The sequence below is a fragment of the Cydia strobilella genome, chromosome 2 (assembly GCF_947568885.1).
Source record: "Cydia strobilella chromosome 2, ilCydStro3.1, whole genome shotgun sequence".
In the NCBI taxonomy this organism is placed as follows: domain Eukaryota; kingdom Metazoa; phylum Arthropoda; class Insecta; order Lepidoptera; family Tortricidae; genus Cydia; species Cydia strobilella.
The window spans coordinates 3,832,054-3,851,519 of NC_086042.1; the positions used below are offsets into that span (position 1 = coordinate 3,832,054).

General features: G+C 35.8%; 1 protein-coding gene and 1 long non-coding RNA gene across 2 annotated transcripts; both read right to left on the reverse strand.

Annotated features, from left to right (window-relative positions):
* Positions 1-1,514: 1,514 nt before the first annotated feature.
* Positions 1,515-5,223, reverse strand: LOC134755412 (uncharacterized). Its single transcript, XR_010129039.1, has 3 exons — positions 5,131-5,223; positions 3,921-4,264; positions 1,515-1,911 (listed from the first exon to the last, which is right to left on the reverse strand). It is a non-coding gene; the product is annotated as an uncharacterized LOC134755412 (long non-coding RNA).
* A 7,399-nt stretch (positions 5,224-12,622) lies between these two features.
* Positions 12,623-13,768, reverse strand: LOC134755413 (uncharacterized). The gene is made up of 2 exons (XM_063691965.1): positions 13,401-13,768; positions 12,623-13,157 (listed from the first exon to the last, which is right to left on the reverse strand). The coding sequence occupies exons 1-2, from the start codon at positions 13,645-13,647 to the stop codon at positions 12,898-12,900; spliced, it is 507 nt and encodes a 168-aa protein (XP_063548035.1). The 5' UTR covers positions 13,648-13,768; the 3' UTR covers positions 12,623-12,897.
* Positions 13,769-19,466: the final 5,698 nt, after the last annotated feature.

Here is a 19,466-nt window from a genome sequence, read left to right on the forward strand (position 1 = left end):
CATTTTTCTAGCTGATTGTTTAATCCGCCTGTCTGAAGATAAACATTCAGAAAAGATACAAAGTCTCTGGTATAATACAAATCAGAATCTAATGTACTGCCCGGTGGAACTGACGTAGAACGCGGGCGGCGGATGGTTGTGTTCCTCCGCCATCTTCAAAATATGTACAGTTTCCCCTGTCTGACTGGTGATCACCGTGGCCTTGCAGTTTTTCGATCGGTTTGAAGAGCAGACCCATCGTCTGGTGGACCCCGAACCGCTACCGCTGGTCATCGTGTAGGTGAACTCTCGGAACATTAACAGAGGTTTTCCTCGCTTTGATCGGATGATTTTCACTGGAGAAAAATAATTTTTTAAAAGTTTTATAAACGACTAAGGACAAGCTCTTGGTGGTTACTGGATTCAATGGCCACGTGTATTCGTGCCGTTCTTATGCGGGTGTACACAACTACACACTCGCCTCGAGGCCTCGAGACCACGAGAACGGGTGCGGGTGCGTACATTCTGTGTCGCATTTTCTTTTCCGATTTGGTCGGTATTTTGCCGAAACTCTCGACAAATGTGTACAGCCGTCATTATATATATACCTTAAATACTTAAATCAATGTACGAAAGCATGAACTAAGGTGTTAAAGCGGAGTGCACTTATTTACAGACAGAAACGACAAATGCACAGACACTTAAAAACTGCTTATCACTAGCCTCAAGGGAGAATCTGAATTGAAAAAGTTACAGCCAAATTGTCCAATATATAGCAACCATACATTGATATATTTGATCACTGGTTGTAACTATCCATAATATCCATTTCATGCTGACTAAATATAATCACGGTCTGTGATTGTTAAGTCATTTATGGTGCTAGCTAAATTGGTTGTTCAATACTTACGTTATGGAATGTCCAATTTAACTAGAACCTTAAATGGTTCAAACAATCAGGCTAGGTTCACACGGCGTTAATTTTTCCCTTATACCGTATACGAGATTTTATCGAATACCGTAGTGACAGCATAATTTGAATGACAACTTTCAAAATCGTTCACACGGCAACTATGCGGGAAAGCCGTCTAGCAGTGTGAACAGTGATTACTTATATCTAATAAGTAAAAGCTTTTAATTAACATTGAGAATATTCCAATTTTATTTGAAATAATAAATTATTTTGCGAATTGTAAACTCGCAGCTCTCTGAATTCGTATCGTCAAACCGAACTGCGTCCGCATTTATAACAAATAAAGAATTGTACTATAACTATTATTTTCTTCTTTGTGTACATTTTACTAGGTCAGACAGGGCAATAGCAACTATAAAGAAAATTCAACTACTCTAAAAATACAAGAAGTGAGTCTAGACCTAGAGCCACTTACACCATGGGTGAAGTCTCTTTTATGACTGGCGAAAGTCATGAATTCAAGTGAGTTAAGAATAAATTTAAGTGGAAAAATTACTGCCTTGGGTGTCAAGTGTCACCCAAGGCAGTAATTTTTCCTCTTTTAAATTTATTCTAAGCTTTAAATAGCATCGTTCGCAGACGTTTCTGCTTGTTAAAAAATTAAACAAGTGAGTTAGCTATAGCAGTTTCTTCACTTCTTAAATTTTCGGAGTCGTTGCATTTGCCCCATGCCCTGGCTACCCTTATACCATTTCATTGATTAATCCCAGATTGTCTCATTATTCCAATTTAGTCATGGGCTCAGAGTTGCTGCAACCTGCAGAGCTTCAACGCGGCCAGTTTAGCTCTTCTTCTATTCTCTCTTTCTCGAATCGAACGCTTTCTGAGATATTCCTGGTACTTCTCGGGATCTGCTCTTCTAGCTTCTCTGTATCTTCGCACCTTTTCTGTGTTTCGTTGTCTTTGCATTAATAATCTCTGGTTAAACTCCACACTTGTTGGTGTAACGAAGATGAAGCCTAGAATGGAACATTTATTATCATTTTTCTAGTAAGCTATACGATTTTCGAAATAATGCTTCATTATAGCTGGTTTGTTTAATGAAACATAATTTTGTTTAAATACAATCATAGCGTTTATTCGTCAAGTGTGACCTATTGAAATAATCGTATCACATATGGAATAGGTAGGCACCTACATACTTACAGCTTACAATACTTTACAATACGTTGATTTTCATTAAGAATATTTTTTGCTATTATATTAGGTATATTAAAATGAACCTTAATAATAATAACCAGTGATCGGAATATTCGGAATAGGCAGAGTACGAGTATAAATACCAAACCTTGCGATCTCATTTTTTCCTACTAAAGTTCCGCAAACGTACTAAGTAAATAATATTGTTATAAATACGATAAAAAACAATGCATTGCTCGTTTTTATCAAATACAATCAATGGCCTAAAATATTTTTTTATAACTATATTTTTCTTAAATCTAAATACACATAATCTCGGTGACTCAATGTAAATGGAAAATTATTTAAATGATATATCGCCAATGTCGTCAGAATTAGGATCATATTCACAACTATGTAATTGACGATATATAATTTAAATAATTTTGTATTCACATTGAGTAGCGAGATTATGTGAATTTATGTATATTTAGATTTAAGAAATAAGTATATATAGAAACTTACAAAAAAATTGGTTCTTTTATTTTACTCCTATTGATTGTATTGGATAAAAAAGAGGAATCTATTGTTTTTTTATCGTATTTATAACAATATTATTTACTGAGCACGTTTGCGGGACTAATGTCCCGGTAAACATGCTATCGCAAGGCAGTCTCCACTTTATATTATGACTTTGTTCTACCAATTTTAACTATAAAACTCCCGTGAGACTCACGCCGCGCCCTCGACCAGTGAAGACGTGTCGTGTCTCCGTGAAGACGGTCCTCGTAAATTGGACCGAAACATGTCGAGCTATTCGACTTAATAATACGTGAGTGACCCGGTTTAAAATAATCTAATATGTTTGTTCTACCAAGTTTAGGTATTTATACTTTGCCCATCCTAACCTACGAAATCGCCAAACCTTATCCATGTTTCTCAATAGATGACCGGACAAATCTCTCTCCTATGGATAGAGTGTTTAGAAACATGACTTTACAAACGGATATCATTTCAAATCCGAATTCTAACGTGTACTTATAAGTATACTTTCTCAGAGAAGTGCTGTCTACTGTATATCTTCGCTTCCCCACTCGCGTCACTTTATTTACGATGTACTGTCTTCTCTCAGACCAATTAGTTATGTCTTTCCAAAAATGTTGGAAAATAGAGTATCTGTCACTTTCAGTAAAAATTTCGTAACATTTCGCTTTACAACTACAAGCTGGTCTCATTTGTCTTTCTGCTATTTCTTTATCAGAAGTTTTCGAAATGTAAGAATATCCTAATAATCTTCTTTTTTTCGTTTCTAGGTAGCTCCGTATAATCTTAGGCGTTTTTTTCATTGATGATTTGGGAGGTGCTTCAAGGCATAACTTGAAAACATCTGCAAAAAAATACGTAACTGCAACTACGTGTTTCAACAACTTTCTCATAATTCATACGGATACCTAGTCAATACTAGTTACGGTATTTTTTATGTAAATTATTAACTAGAAACATACAACTAGAAAAACACTTGAGTCTTCTTTGCCCGAAGATTCAGCAGGGTTCAGATGACACTAAAGACGCTGGTTCGGCTTGCATCTTGGATGTGGTATGACTTAAACTCAATATCAGTAACAACTCGAAAACTACCATAAGGACAAGCAATAAGAAGAAGTAGAAGAAAAAACATTTATTTAACGCTACATCATAAGTAGTACTTGAAGAAAAAGAAGTTATGCAGACATAAAAAAAAAACATTAGACGCTATAAATAGGCGTCCCCATTCGGCAGCAGTGGCGCTGGTTGTCAGCAGGAACCTGACTTAAAAGTATGAGGCGACAAGTAGGTACCTCAGACATACCTCCTCGTCTCAATATTTAGCCCAAGTGTGAAACATCTCAAAGCAAGGTTCCACACACAAAGCAACGTTGCACTGGTCACACCAGTATCTAGTTTCCCTTCTCGTCTTATTGAACTTCTTAGTAGTACTGCAGACATGGCATCTTCTGCAAGGCATGCGTTTCTGCCCCGTAGCTGGAATTCTTGAAGGGAAATGTCTATCTGTGAGACGAGCTGGCAGAACTTTAGTACCACGTTGTTTGTGCTTCTTGGTTTTTGGTTCGACAGACTCAACAATAGGAGGTATACTCGTACTTTCCTGGTGGAATGGAGTAACGGGAATTACAATTTCACTGATCGTTGTTTCTGAAAATTGAAAATGTAATATTGCGGCTATGATTTTGTAATAGGAAGACTATTATTGGTTATAAGAGTTTTGAATGATTCACGGTTACAACGCACGCACGGCACGCACGGACGCCGCGGCACGGCGTATCTTGTTCACGGGTGATACCCACCCGTCAACAAGATGCATGTAACTGCGTCGAATATCTATCGGGAGCTCACAACAATACAAAAGGTAATCACGGTCTATATAAGTCTATTATTGGTTATATTATCAAAGTAGTTCGCCCGGAAGACGCAATGTAGGAAAGCTGGGTAGAGCGGTTGAACGAAAAGAATACACAGTCCTAACTTTTATATTGGTGCGCGAAAGATGCACTGCGAGAACTGCGAGTCAATTCAATATCTAAATAAATTCAGATTTATGAAATTGGAATGCCGCTCCGTAAGTGGTTGGTTTTGGATTGAAATTCAGAATAAATAAGATGAAAAAGTAATTTTAACCTCGTTTAGATATATGAAGTATATGAACGTATGTTCTAGCAATTGTTTATGTATTTTAAAGTCAAGTGCAAAATTTACGCGTTTAAATTCATGTCAATTTAGTTAGTATCTTAATGATTTCATCTTTATTATTGCTGTCGTCACTGTTTGAAGACGTGTTATCAATGAGAATCTGCTGTATTTCTTCCTTTTCTCGCATCTTCAGTCTTTCTCTGTGCCGTCTGCAGCTCTCTCTCCATTTTTTCCTTTGGATCCTTTTTTCCCATGGAGTCATATCAGCTACACTTTTGAGTTTCTTTTGTCCCTTTCGTCTTAAATACCTTAATCTTTCCTTTTCCTTTTCTACAGCATATTTATGAGGATCATTTTTGATTTCTTCATACCTTTTTCTTCTTCGTAATCTTGCTATAGCCCGCTTATCTGCAGGAGTTATTCTGGTTTTTCTTCTGGCCATGTTTACATCTGTAAACAACGACAAAGCAATGCTTGATGCGTCAAATAAATGGGATATCAAGGTCAATACCACATCAATAACTTGACCACAATACCTATACAAAAAAAAGACTAAAAATGTATTAATCAACGGAAACGGACAGCATTTGTAGACACACTGAAGAATCATATCGTCGGTCGTCGGGGTTAGTGTAATAGGGTATTCTCCTACTAGTCAAATCAGTTTCTTAGAACTGTCAAAACGATTTGGTAATATGGAATTTATATGAAACATTACACAATGACGTCACGGTCACCTCACCTACTTTTTATATTTCTATACGATTTATTAAATGGAACTTGTGTTTAAAAATAACTGCTGTCTATGTTTTTCTAATAATTAGCACAAAGGTATTTTAACGTCTAAATGTGCCATTTTTTCAATCTTGCATATATTTTAATTAGCACTTTTTTTAAACCACTAACATTTATTGAGCTATTGTTTACCATAATTAATCAAAGATGGACTAATATTTACCATAATTATGAATAAGGAGTGAAAATATCCGATAAAAAATACTTGAAAACCCCAAAACGTCTATGCATTTGACATTTTGAAAGACCTCCATCTACACTAGCGCCCCTAGCGGCGAAATTAAACGCGGTAGCCTTCATTTCCTTAGTGCATTGTTTAAATTTCGAACTCTTGACTTTGTAAGTTACGCGATATTGCACTAGCTTCGCACGGGTAGTTGAACTAATTTACACAAAACTTTTACGAATTATACATATCAACCTTCCTCTTGAATCACACTCTTTCTAATAAATAAAAAATGCCGCATCAAAATCCGTTGCGTAGTTTTAAAGATCTAAGCATACATAGGGACAGACGTACGGGCAGACAGCGGAAAGCGACTGTTTTATACTATGTAGTGATACGAACTTGAGAAAATAAAACACATAATTACTATCAATATTAATGTATTAAAAGAGAATGAATTCATATAGATAATTATCATTATTCACATAGATAATTATCTAAATCTACGTTATTGCTAAAATCGTTGACTTATATATAATTTTGAACTAAAATAAATGTCATATACAAAAGCCTTGGGCACTGGAGGCATTGGTCACTTTTGCTTTCGTATATGACATAAAAATAATAACACAAATTAAAATAATTATGTTCATTAAAAATAGTTTGTATCCTCATAGTATACCTATATATAATTTTAACTCTATGGCGAAGTATTAGAAAAGTAAGTTAAAAAAAACACTAAGAATTATCTAACACTAGAAAGGCAGGACACAACTACAGATGTTGCATCATCATATTTATATTTTTAATATGTGCAGTCAGCAAAACTAATTAGCTTAGTACTGTATGCAGGGGTGCCAAGTTAATAGCTTTGCTGACTCTATATGCAAATGTGTATAGTAAGAAGCGAACGAAGTCCTTGATCTTTGCATTATTTGTCTTTCTTAACAATAAAGAAGCGTTTAAATCTTGGAGCCTAAAATAACATTGACATTTGAATTTTAAATTGGGTTACGTTACGATTAGATAACGAATAGCGAGGTTTGATGGGGTGGGTCATTTGTCTTTCTGCTATTTCTTTATCAGAAGTTTTCGAAATGTAAGAATATCCTAGTAATCTTCTTTTTTTTTCATTTCTAGGTAAATCCGTATAATCTTAGGTGTTTTTTTCATTGATGATATCAAGGAATAACTTGAAAACATCCGCAAAAAAATACGTAACTGCAACTACATGTTTCAACAACTTTGTCATAATTCAAGCGGATACCTAGTCAATACTAGTTACGGTAATTTTTATGTAAATTATTAACTAGAAACATACAACTAGAAAAACACTTAGTCTTCATTGCCCGAAGCTGCGAATTCAGCAGGGTTCAGATGACACTAAAGACGCTGGTTCGGCTTGTACTTACATCTTGGATATGGTATGACTTAATATCAGTAACAACTCGAAAACTACTATAAGGACAAGCAATAAGAAGAATAAAAAACAATTATTTAACTCCACATTATAAACTGAAGTACTTAAAGAAAAAGAAGTTATGCAGACACACAAAAACATTAGACGCTAAATAGGATCCCCACTCGGCAGCAGGGGCGCTGGTTTTCAGCAGACTTAAAAGTGTGAGTTAGTTAAAGGCGACAAGTAGGTACCTCAGACATACCTTCGCGTCTCAATATATAGCCCAAGTGTGGAACATCTCAAAGCAAGGTTCCACACACAAAGCAACGTTGCACTGGTCACACCAGTATCTAGTTTGCTTTCTCGTCTTATTGAACTTCTTAGTAGTACCGCAGACATGGCATCTTCTGCAAGGCATGCGTTTCTGCCCCGTAGCTGGAATCTTTGAAGGGAAATGTCTGTCTGTGAGACGAGCTGGCAATACTTTAGTACCACGTTGCTTGGGCTTCTTGGTTTGTGGTTCGACAGACTCATCAATAGGAGGTATACTCGTACTTTCCTGGTGGAATGGAGTAACGGGAATTACAATTTCACTGATCGTTGTTTCTGAAAATTGAAAATGTAATATTGCGGCATTGATTTTGTAATAAGAAGGCTATTATTGGTTAGATTATCAAAGTAGCTACGTAGCTAGTAAGAGTAGTTCGCCCGGAAGACGCAATGTAGGAAACACGAATGAAGAATCATAACGTCGTCGGGGCTACTGCAATACTGCGTAACAAACAAATGCAGTAAAATCCAATTTCCTTGTACATTGTTTAAATTTCGAACTCTTTCAACTTTGTTAGCTGCGCGGTATTGCACTATCTTCGTATACTTATTATACGAATTCGAGGAAATAAAACACATAATTATTATCAATATAAATTTATTAAAATAGAATGAATTCATATTTATAATTATCTAAATCTACGTTATTGCTAAAATCGTTGACTTATATTACTTTTGAACTGAAATAAATGTCATATACAAAAGCCTTGGGCACTGGAGGCCTTGGTCACTTTTTCTTTCGTATATGACATTTATTCCAGTTTATATATGTAGTAGTGTTTCTATTTGAAATAACACAAATTAAAATATTTTCATTAAAAAATAGTTTGTTCCCTCATAGTAGGTACCTATATAATATTTTAACTCTATGGCGAAGTATTAGGAACGTAAGTTAAAAATAAACACTAATGGCGTTATTCATAAACGCGTTACTGGCCTGAATAGCTATGAATCGTTTGTCTTTATCTGTCATTTTGACTTATGTATTTATTGCGAAGTATTAGGAACGTAAGTTAAAAATAAACACTAATGGCGTTATTCATAAACGCGTTACTGGCCTGAATAGCTATCAATCGTTAGTCTTTATCTGTCATTTTGACTTGTATTTATTGCGAAGTATTAGGAACGTAAGTTAAAAATAAACACTAATAGTTATTCATAAACGCGTTACTGGCCTGAATAGTTATGAATCGTTTGTCTTTGTCTATCGTTTTGACTTATGTATTTGTAGGAAAGGGATAAAACATAATTTAACTAAATCAGGCCCGTAAAGTTTTGTGAATAAGGGGGTAAGAATTATCTAACACTAGAAAGGCAGGACACAACAACAGATGTTGCATCATCATATTTATAAACATAAACATAAATTTAAAACATAATTTTATATTTTTAATATGTACAGTCAGCAAAAGTCAAAACTAATTAGCTTAGCACTGTATGCAGGGGTGCCAAGTTAATAGCTTTGCTGACTCTATATGCAAATGTGTATAGTAAGAAGCGAACGAAGTGCTTGATCTTTGCACTATTTTTGTCTCTTGTGCATTCCCGCTGCCAGGGAGGTTTTGGGATTATACTGAACAACTTTTACTATGGGACCAACCACGAAATCGCGGTTTCGGGGTTGGTCCGATAGTAAAAGTTGCTCAGTATAATCCAAAAACCTACCTGGCAACGGGAATGCACTTATTTTTTAGCCACCGTGTATATTCCAGTGCCGGTTCCCATTATTCCAGTAACATTCCAGTGCTGGATTCGATCACTGGACTGGAATGCAATTGTATTAGTATAGTATAGAATGTGTAGTAGTATTGTGAACCGGGCATAAAGGAATAATCTCATAGTACATAGTTAACCTTCCAATAAATCGATACCTCGCTCGACGGGATCTATTCGAGGGGTGAGCGGTAAAACCCGATGTCTGCACGACATCGGGTTTTTGAAATTAGAACTATATGTAACGTGTGTAGAGTTCTCATTTAAGTGACAAAATATCTATTTGCGGGGTGGACCGCCCACCCCGTATTGTACACTAAAACAACTTTAAATTAAGGAACTTAATTAATCATAGCCACGAATTAATTCTAAATGCAAGAATAATACCTATATACCTACGTAACAAGCATCCAATTATATAAAGATAGTATATGAAACAAAAGTAAGGTTAAAATTAAGAAATCAAACTTAAACTAAGGAAGTACTTCCAATAAAAACTATTTTGAACATGATTTGCTAAGGCGTTTCTGAGCGAAAAGTCATGCTCTCTTAATTAGTAACTGGACGTAAGTGCCTCAAAAATTACTTGGTTTTTTCATTTATTATGTTGTACAAAAAAACCTCTTTTAAGTAAGTACATTTATAGAGACGGATGGGAATTAACGGAACACTACATTGAGCATAGCCCGATATGCTATTTGCCGGTTTTTATTTTCATTGTACTTCTCCCAACCTAGAGCATGAACACCGGATTTCTGAAATCCTGAAACACCGGAAAATCTGACCGATTTTACGATATTTCAATAACAGAATTGACCAAGATCAATATCGAAATTTCGGTGTTGGATTTCTTTTATATATTATAAAACATGATGAAATTATGACAAAAACTGTAAACATTATGAAATAGAAGACAGCTTTTGATTCATAAAATGTAACGATCACTTTAATAAATTGTATATATGTAAAAACTATTAAAAACGGACCATTTTCATTAGACTATTGGATAGGGAATGCAAACCGGTTTTTATTTGTATGAAATCTAGGTTATTAACCGGTTTGTATTCCCTTCTATTGGACTGAGTCATATCGGGTTTCAATCCCGGTATTGGGGATCGTCCGATATTGGATGCCATTCTTTCTTTAATCCTTGTGCTGGCATTGGCATTGGCCAAATCGGGTTGAGTGGAAACGGTTGATGCTGATGGACTCCTCTCTCACCCGTCAAGTTATTGTCCTTATCCGTGAAGATGTAGGCCCTGCAGGCCTTGACCTTGGAGCAGTACCACCGCCAACCATTCCTCATTGGGGAAGGATGCTTCGAATATGTGTAGTCTTTGTAGATCAGCAACGGACGACCCCGTTTTGACATTACTTGAGTAAGCACTGAAAAAAAATTTCGGTTAAGTATAAACATCAAACCTGTTATATCATCAAGTGACAACCAAAACTCACTAATAAGTAAAAAATAATTAAACAAAAATCACTATGGCTATTAACTTGTAGTAGTAATTAGTGAGTTTTGATAGTGTTATATAATTACGATTGTCGAAGTTATCCGGTGTCACGTATGACTTTTAGGGAATGCAAACCGGTTTTAAATCGTATGGGAAAACCGGTTAATAGCCGGTTATGAACATATTCATAAAAAAACCGGTTTGCATTCCCTAATCACGTTTCACCCCAATATAACTCTAACTTATACGTACAGTCAGCAACCACATTTGTAGGCAAGCTAATAGTTTCTGCTGACCGTACATATTTCAAATACCTTAAAGGTAAAGAAAAAAATGTTTTTGGCTGTTGTAAATTACATTAAGAGATTTAAGGCAATTATGAACTATTCCACAAACATATAATGCATTTTATTAAAAAAGAAAAGATACAAATAACTTAATTTTACATTTTTTGATATTAACTTTCGTTGACATTTACAAAATAAAACATCCTCCAGTAAGCCGTCTTATAATAAATCAAACACCATACATTAATATTACACTTCAGGTAATAAGATTTTACAGTCAAAAATATCTTACATACAAAAATTACAAAATTAATTAATAACTTAATTCCATGCACATATAACTAGAAACTAAGATTAAGTAAAATTACCAAACGTTACAAAAATTGTCAAATTATCGAGGCCACCATATAGAACTTAGTCAATGTGACGTTTATAATCAAATTGTATTAAAGTCTAAAAACTACAACCTACATCTAAAACCTCAATGTCAATTTGACGTGATTCCATGGTATTCCGAGGGTTGATAATTACCTCTATGTTAGGAATATGTTGAGAATAAAATACAACAGGATGCCAACCCAAGATGCCGTAGCGAACGATACGGTCATCTCTATCACTCTTCCATATTATTGCGACAGAGACATTGGCGTTTCGTTCGATACGGAGCGTAAACTATTGACATATTGGCTAAGCACCCAATTCTTTTAAGGGGCCCACTGATTACCAGTCCGTCGGACGATATCAGGCTGTCAGTTAGAACAAAAAATTTTACAGTTCCGGACAACTGACAGGCCGATATCGTCCGGCGGACTGGTAATCAGTGGGCCCCTTTAGTCGGTAAATAACCAGATTGTTCTAAGTCCAAGAAGTTTTATAGTACCACTGAATATTTTAATAATGTGAGCATGTAACATAGGTTAGTTTAGCGAGTAAGCTAAAAATGTAAAATTTGCATGACTTATTTAAGTCTAGATATATGGACCTATATATATTAACCTAAGATCTGTAAGTACTATATCTATTGCAAATAAAGATTTATGATTTATGAAGAAGTTGGCGGAAGTAAATCAACATAAATATTACTTGAAGGAATGAAGGTTACAATAACAGTGTAAATACGCCATAAGTAGGGTAGGAATGCAAACCGCTTTTTATTTATATGAAATTTCGGTTATTAACCGATTTTCCCATACAATTAAAAACCGGCTTGCATTCCCTAGCCATAATTAACCCTTATCGACTTTCTTTGCGGAATTCAGGCGTCCAAACATTAAACATTTTATTAGGTAAATCAACTAACCAAGGTCAATGTGGATAAGATCGTCTGTATGGGAGGACCGTTTACAAACTCTATCGTCGCTTTTAACTCTTGCGTTTGTACACATACTCATGATACTCCACTTACAGAAGGTCGGTAGAGCAGGGGCGTGTTTCTTAAAAGCTTCTAACTTGTAATACAAGCGGATGTCACTTTTTGACAGCTTTTGTTAGATAGGGACTTCCACTTGTATTACAACCTACAAGCTTTTGAGAAACGGGCCCCAGGAGTAAAGCTCTTTCTTTCTGACTGTTTACTTACAGAAGGTCGGTAGAGCAAGGGGCCCGTTTCTCAAAAGCTTGTAAATTGTAATACAAGCGGATGTCACTTTTTGACAGCTTCTGTTAGAAAGGGACTTCCACTTATATTACAACCTACAAGCTGTTGAGAAGCGGGCCCCAGGAGTGAAGCTCTTTCTTTATGACTGTTTACTTACAGAAGGTCGGTAAAGCAGGGGCCCGTTTCTCAAAAGCTTGTAACTTTTAATACAAGCGGATGTCACTTTTTGACAGCTTCTGTTAGAAACGGACTTCCACTTGTATTACAACCTACAAGCTGTTGAGAAACGAGCTCCAGGAGTAAAGCACTTTCTTTCCGTTTGAGCGACGTAAGTATATAAATACGAGAGTTCATGCCCTATGACGGTCTTCCCAGTAACATATGTTTATATCTAGCTATCAACAAACGGTTCCCTAATAGCTCCTAGAACATGATCCGGTTTAAGGTAATATTTAGGCGGATTATGGCAGTGCTCTTCAAAAGCTGAAGTGATGAAGTTATCGTCATCTGTGAAGACACAAGCCCTGCAGTTCTTGAGCGTGGAACAGACCCATCGTGTTCTGTTGGGTTTGGTATACTGCCGACGGTAGGTGTATTGGCGGAAGAGTAACATCTCCTTGCCTTTACGAGATGTGATGACGACTGCAGTATCTGTGAATAAAGTATTCGAAATTGTCTTTTCATCTTACGTACCGTAAACTTTAATTCTTTAATATATACAATTTATTTGCAGAAACTCTAATCAATTTTGGTATGAATTGAAATTTATATTTTCACTGAGTATACTTACTAATCATCAGAAATAATTATACCTATATTTTGAAAAGGAATTTCAACATCTTGATACATTTTAAATTATGAATATACATTAAAATAATCTTGAATAATACGTACCAGTTTGATCCGTGTCAATATTCTCATTGAACGGGAGGCTGTGCTGGTGAATCTTGTTGGACATGATGATTTCATCATTGTCATTCAGATAAAGGAACGCCGGGCATCCTTTGTCTGTGGAACAGTTCCATCTAATGCCATGCTTGGACCTGTACGCCTTTCTGTATCTATGGCCGCCATATTGAAGTATCGTGTGTCCTTTGCGAGATTGCACGAATAGAGCGACATCTTCGCTATCTTCATCCATTTCCACTATTTCTTCTGGTTCCAGTTCTTCTAGTTGTTCCACTAATTGATCCTCGTATTGGGCAAGTACTTCTATTTCTAAATTGGAGTCTAATTCACCTGTCAAAAAATAAAATATTGTTAGTTTTTCAAGTAATTGTAACACTCATTCTACAAAGTATGCACTTATTATATTTACAATATGGGATTCTAGAATATACAAATGAAACTAAATTACATCATGCATTTATTTAATAAAACGTAATAATTATTCCGAATTGTAGTTAAGATTACTTGAGATCACATTGTTAAATTATGACTAAATTGTAACAAACATAATTAACTTTTTATTTAATAATTCTTTAACGAACAAAACTAGTTAAAAAATGAAACGCTAAAACAAAATAATAACATCCCCTACTCTGATCAAGATTCAGTCATACATTTCAATTATAACGAGATTTTTTTTTACATAATTCGCTCTTGAAACACATTACAAAGAACAGGATCATGATTATGCTTTTGATTATGTAATATAAGTTCAAACTTGTCGTTGATATGAACATAGGCATCACAATTACGTTGGTTAGGTTCGTTACACCACCACCTCGATCCACCAGTGAAGTTTACCCCCTTCTTAAAAGTGTACCCATTAACGATAAGTAGGGTGTTACCAGAAGACAATGTAACTACTGTAACTGAAGAAAAAAAAACACGTTGCACGCAACAAAAAACAAAAGCTAAAATCTACGAAGCCTTTTGAGCTTTAAACTGACTACTGAACTACTTTCTACAACTACCTCTACTTTATTTCTGTTATACTTTACTTCTATATTTCTACTGATTTGCTATAAGGTGCGTTGGGGTAAGATTGAAAGGGTTTTTCATGCGGGGTAAGATGAAAAGTCGCCCGTAATGCTTCGGCATACGGACGATTTTTTGTCTGAAAACCAATTCAATCTTATCCCAACGCACCTTACTGCCTATGTACAGTCGAGTTCATAAATATGTATACATTTACATTTCGTAACCTTAATCCATTGCAATAAGGTTAAAAAAATGTATTCATATTTTCATAAATAAAGTTTTATACAGTCGAGTTCATACTTAGTTAAAACGGGTAAGCGTTTGCGATAAAAACCAAGAAAACAAACACATGGACACGAACATTTTAAATAAAAATATTTAGTGCTCAGTAATCTTGACAGTATACTTTATACATTGATTCTACCAACATGTATCAGGAGATACAAAAAATTACATCAGTTTTCCAGCACACACTCTAGTATACACTCCAGTCTTATGTCTAACATATTGAGGCGGTGAATGAGTATGTTCATTAACAAATTTCCAGAGCCGCAGATTCTTGTCGACGTGGATGTACACCTTGCAGGAGTAGGCGGTTCGGCCGGAGCATCTCCATTTTGTCCCCTGAGCGACTGCTGTTGGGTTACTGAACGTATAATCTCGGAAAATGAGCGCTGTCTTGCCGTTGTCAAATGTTATTATTTCAGCTGAAATGAGATGTTGGTAAGACTTTTTGCCCCATTATTCATAATATTCCCCACTGGAAAGGCAAATCCTATTATTCCCACCCGAACGGTCATATTCCAAATTTATTCTCATTATACATGTGCCTATATTATTTTGAATAGAATATGTAATTGTAGTTTTAACACAAGATGACTAAATTAAAAAATAAAAGAGGTAAGACACTCGTTATCATTGACTTTGAGCTTAATATACTATTTTCAGTTAATAAAATATTAAGAAGCTTTTATTTGGACACAAAATGTACATATTATACAAGATCCTTTATTAGTCTTATATTTATTATTAGCCTACTTTCTATGGTATGCGAAAAAACAATTATTGGCCCTTGAAAGGCATATGTAGACATCGCACTTCGAGCAAATGATCTTTGTTCTGGAATTGCATTGTTCAAGACGACAGGCACGAGGCGATTGTAACGAATCGTCAAAAATCGGCAGATGGTCATATCCATCGTAACGCTTCCCTACTGACGGTGGTGCCGTTTGCTTGTATTTGCCAAGAGTTAATAATGCATTGTCAGCTGTATCGGAGGCATCTTCTCGCCTTTCTCTTTCAGGGCAGTTCGTCAGACAGTCGGCCACGTCTAGTCGAAACCAAAGTAAATCTTTATCGTTTCTCGATGACTGTTGTCCCTGACGAAGTCTATACTGTCGCCAAGCATTTGATACAGCCAAATCCAAAAGATGAATCAAAACCTTTACTGTCCATTTCTTAGTTCTTTGAAGTGTTTTGTTATAATCTAAGGCCTGGTGGACTCCAGTCCGCTCCACTCCGCCCATGTTCTTGTTATAATTCATACCGACTTGAGGGACTTTCACTGGTATGCATTCTTTACCATTCTTGTTGAATTTCTGTACAGCTTTAACGTGATCACCTCCTGTGCAGTTCGACGCTATCAAAACAGCTTTATTACGAGAATCGACCCATTTAACTAGCGCGACTTCTCCAGAAACATACTGCTGAATATCACCACTCTTCATACCTTCCTTCTCGAAGAGGTTTAATTCTTTGCTGTTCGGTACTCTATTTGCACCTATGGTACCAGTACCGTGTAGACCCATCTCGCTTAACCTATCCAACAGCGGAATTGTATTAAAATATTTGTTGAAATATATACAGCTTCCACGCGGAATGTCTTGAACTAAGCAAAGAACTACTCCTGGTCCTTCTCCTATAGAGCGGTCCAATTTTGGGCTCTTTGAACAATTTATTTCAAAATCAACAATCAGCCCTTCACCAATGGTAACAATGTAATTTTTCAAACCAATAGGCTTGGATTTACTGCAGGGTTTATTATGAGAATTTCCAGTCAACCATATCTTATGTTCGTGCACACTATAAAATGATGGAATTCTTTCTAATTTCCTACAAGCATTACGTACGGCATCGATTGCAGGTTGCACTTTCCAAAGAGCAGATTTATTCCCCGATGGAGCCTTGTCAGTGGGTACTATTTGAATATGCTCACGCAGCAAACAGAAACGGTCCCTAGACATAACATTAGAAATCAACTGCAATTGCATCTTTTGGCGCCAATACATATGTGTCCTGGGATAACTGATGCACCCCATAACAAGTAGAACTCCAAAGAGATTCTTGATTTCGGCCGCTGTAGTATTAAGCTCGTTGCCTCCGTGTTTGCGTTTATAGTATAGATTGGTACATTCTGCGCATGTTTGAAAGAATTCATCGTCGAAATATTCTTGGAAATATTCAAAGGGTGAGCGACAAGCAAGAGCAGGATAAGATGGGTACCATGAATGATCCTTATCATCATAGAAACATTGTCTCCACTTCCGTAATTTATTGGATGGGTCTGAGTCAACTGAACGACTTCGCCTTCCTGATCTTGATCGGTCCCGACTAGTGTAGCTTCTGGTAGAAGATCGACTGCGGCGGCGAGTAGGCGACCGACTGCAGTCTTTAAATGCGCTACAATCTTCACTCTCATCTAAGCTCATCTCACTGCCGCTATCAAGCTCAATGTCTCGGTCTTCATAATCTGACGCGTCGAACTCCGATTCATTTTCATCGCTCGTTATTTCAACCTTCCATGCTGATATTATTGGACCTAAAATAACGGACATGTATCAGAATAAAACAATCTTAATATTAAGATATTTTTTTTTTAATTACCAACGTGCTGAACTGTAAATACTTAATAACATATAATTTTTAATATGCATTATTCGACAGGCTATCAATATCATGTTGTAAATATTATACTTTTTTTTTACTATAATAATAATAGTAACGTACCTACTATAATTGTACCTAAGTCATGTATTAGGTAAAATAGCACTTTCCTCTGTTTCTTATAATTTAATCTACCAATGCATTCCACGCATTTTTGCATTAAGACATTAATAGTAACTCTCCAATAATTAATAATTTATTTTGCATGTATTGTATAGGACATAGGTACATTAATATAATCCATGGCAATAATATTAAATATGTAATGTAGATTATAATTTATAATACTGCTTTTGTATACTGAAGGCAAAAAAATCGTTTACAATTTAATTTATTCCATTGTGCAAACCATAAATGTAATTGCTAAAACTATATTTTATTACACAATGAAATGTATAACTTTGCAACTTTATTCCTTTCATAAACGAGATCAAAATCTTATCAATTAATCTAAATGATGATGACGCTAGACAAATTCTAAGTTGAAAATCTGGAACTAAAATATTATGAAAGCTCATAAAAATATGAAAACAGTAGGAACTACGTTTTGAAAAGTAAATATTATTATAAATATAAAAATCGCGCACGTTTTCGTCTTTTGTACTTCACAGTTTACGGCGCAATTACACTGCTTCAATTTTGGGTTTTCCGCATCACAAAACAAGTATACAACATATCTACTAAACTAAACTAAGAAGCATATCCTTTTTAGCAACAGTAGGCAAGATGCCTTGTTAACCGTTGCTATAGCGTAAGTGTTGCCAAAATAAGAAGTGGTCTCGCTTTACAGATTTATGCTATGTTCAAAATTACCCCGATTCCGAGGCTACCCCCGTGCACCATGCATTAAGGTTGATTAGGTGAACGATCCAGTGTAATTGCAGCCTTAAAATTAAAACATATCTTATGCTAATACTTCCTAAATCTATAAATGGCCAATTTACGAGCACCCTGCACATTATTTCAACACAACCAACTCGTATTTATCAAGTTCATAATAGTTAAGTTTTAAGTCTATAATATATCTTGCCTTGAACAACCACAGATTGCTTATAGATAATGACTACAGAAAGAGTGCAGATACCTAAATAAAAATCCTAACTTACTCTAAGTAGCGTATCAATTTAGGCTCTTATTATAATATTTACTTTATTCATGGATTGATCTTTTTAATATTACTTACAAAAATGCTCTTTTAATTTTCCGTTACACTCCTAGACACGTTACTGATGTCGTTTCCAACCATAAATACTGGTGTTCAAAAAAGTCTGTCGTACTATTCTAATGCACAGTCTCAACAAAAAGTCCTTTACTAGTTTTTTCATAAACCGGCGGCAAATGCGTATGTTGATTTGATATGCTGACCAGCTCATAATCGTCGTTGACATGGAGGCACACAGAACATTTCCACTTAGTCCTGCCCGAGCAGAACCAGCGTTCGCCTCCTGGCAACGGGGAGGGGTTGGAGAACGAGTAGCCGTTCAGCATGAGGAGGGTGGCGCCATCTACCGCTGTCACCACGGACACTGGAAGTTTGCAAGTACCCTCAAGTAAGTACAAGATCTATCTATGGAACAAATTAAGGGGATACAGGAGCCGAGATTTAAATATTTTAGGTGAATATATCCGTCTCGCTAACGGAAGTGGCTCCTAAAACTAGTGCGATAAGGGCAACGACAGGTTAGGCGAAAAATCCTCTGTAAAAATCTCCAACAACGAGGTTTCGTCCTCGACTGTTTCCTCTTTCAAAACTTCACCAATCGTAACGAAACTTTGAGATCTAAATGGTAATGAGTAATTAAATTATCTGTGTCGGACTGTTTTGCTTTTAAGGCTAATTGTTGTCAGTTTTGAATACCATGCTTCTCTTTGCGGCCTATTAAATTAGGCCGTTTTTGCGAATTATTGAAGTGCTCTATAAAAAAAAGCAAAACCGTCCGACACAGCTATTAATAATAATAATCTGTGTTGAAAAAATCATTGCTCTAGCTTCAAAAACCACGGAGGAAACAGTCGAGTACGTTTGTATGGAGAAATGACCACTCCTGTTGCCTCTTAAAAGAATTCACAATTATGTGAAGATATGCCACG

Coding starts and splice junctions, on each gene's coding strand:
- LOC134755413 (XM_063691965.1), bottom strand. CDS start 13,647: ATGGATGAAGATAGCGAAGATGTCGCTCTATTCGTGCAATCTCGCAAA. Junction 13,158..13,400: donor TATTGACACGGATCAAACTG/GTACGTATTATT, acceptor CTTTATTCACAG/ATACTGCAGTCGTCATCACA.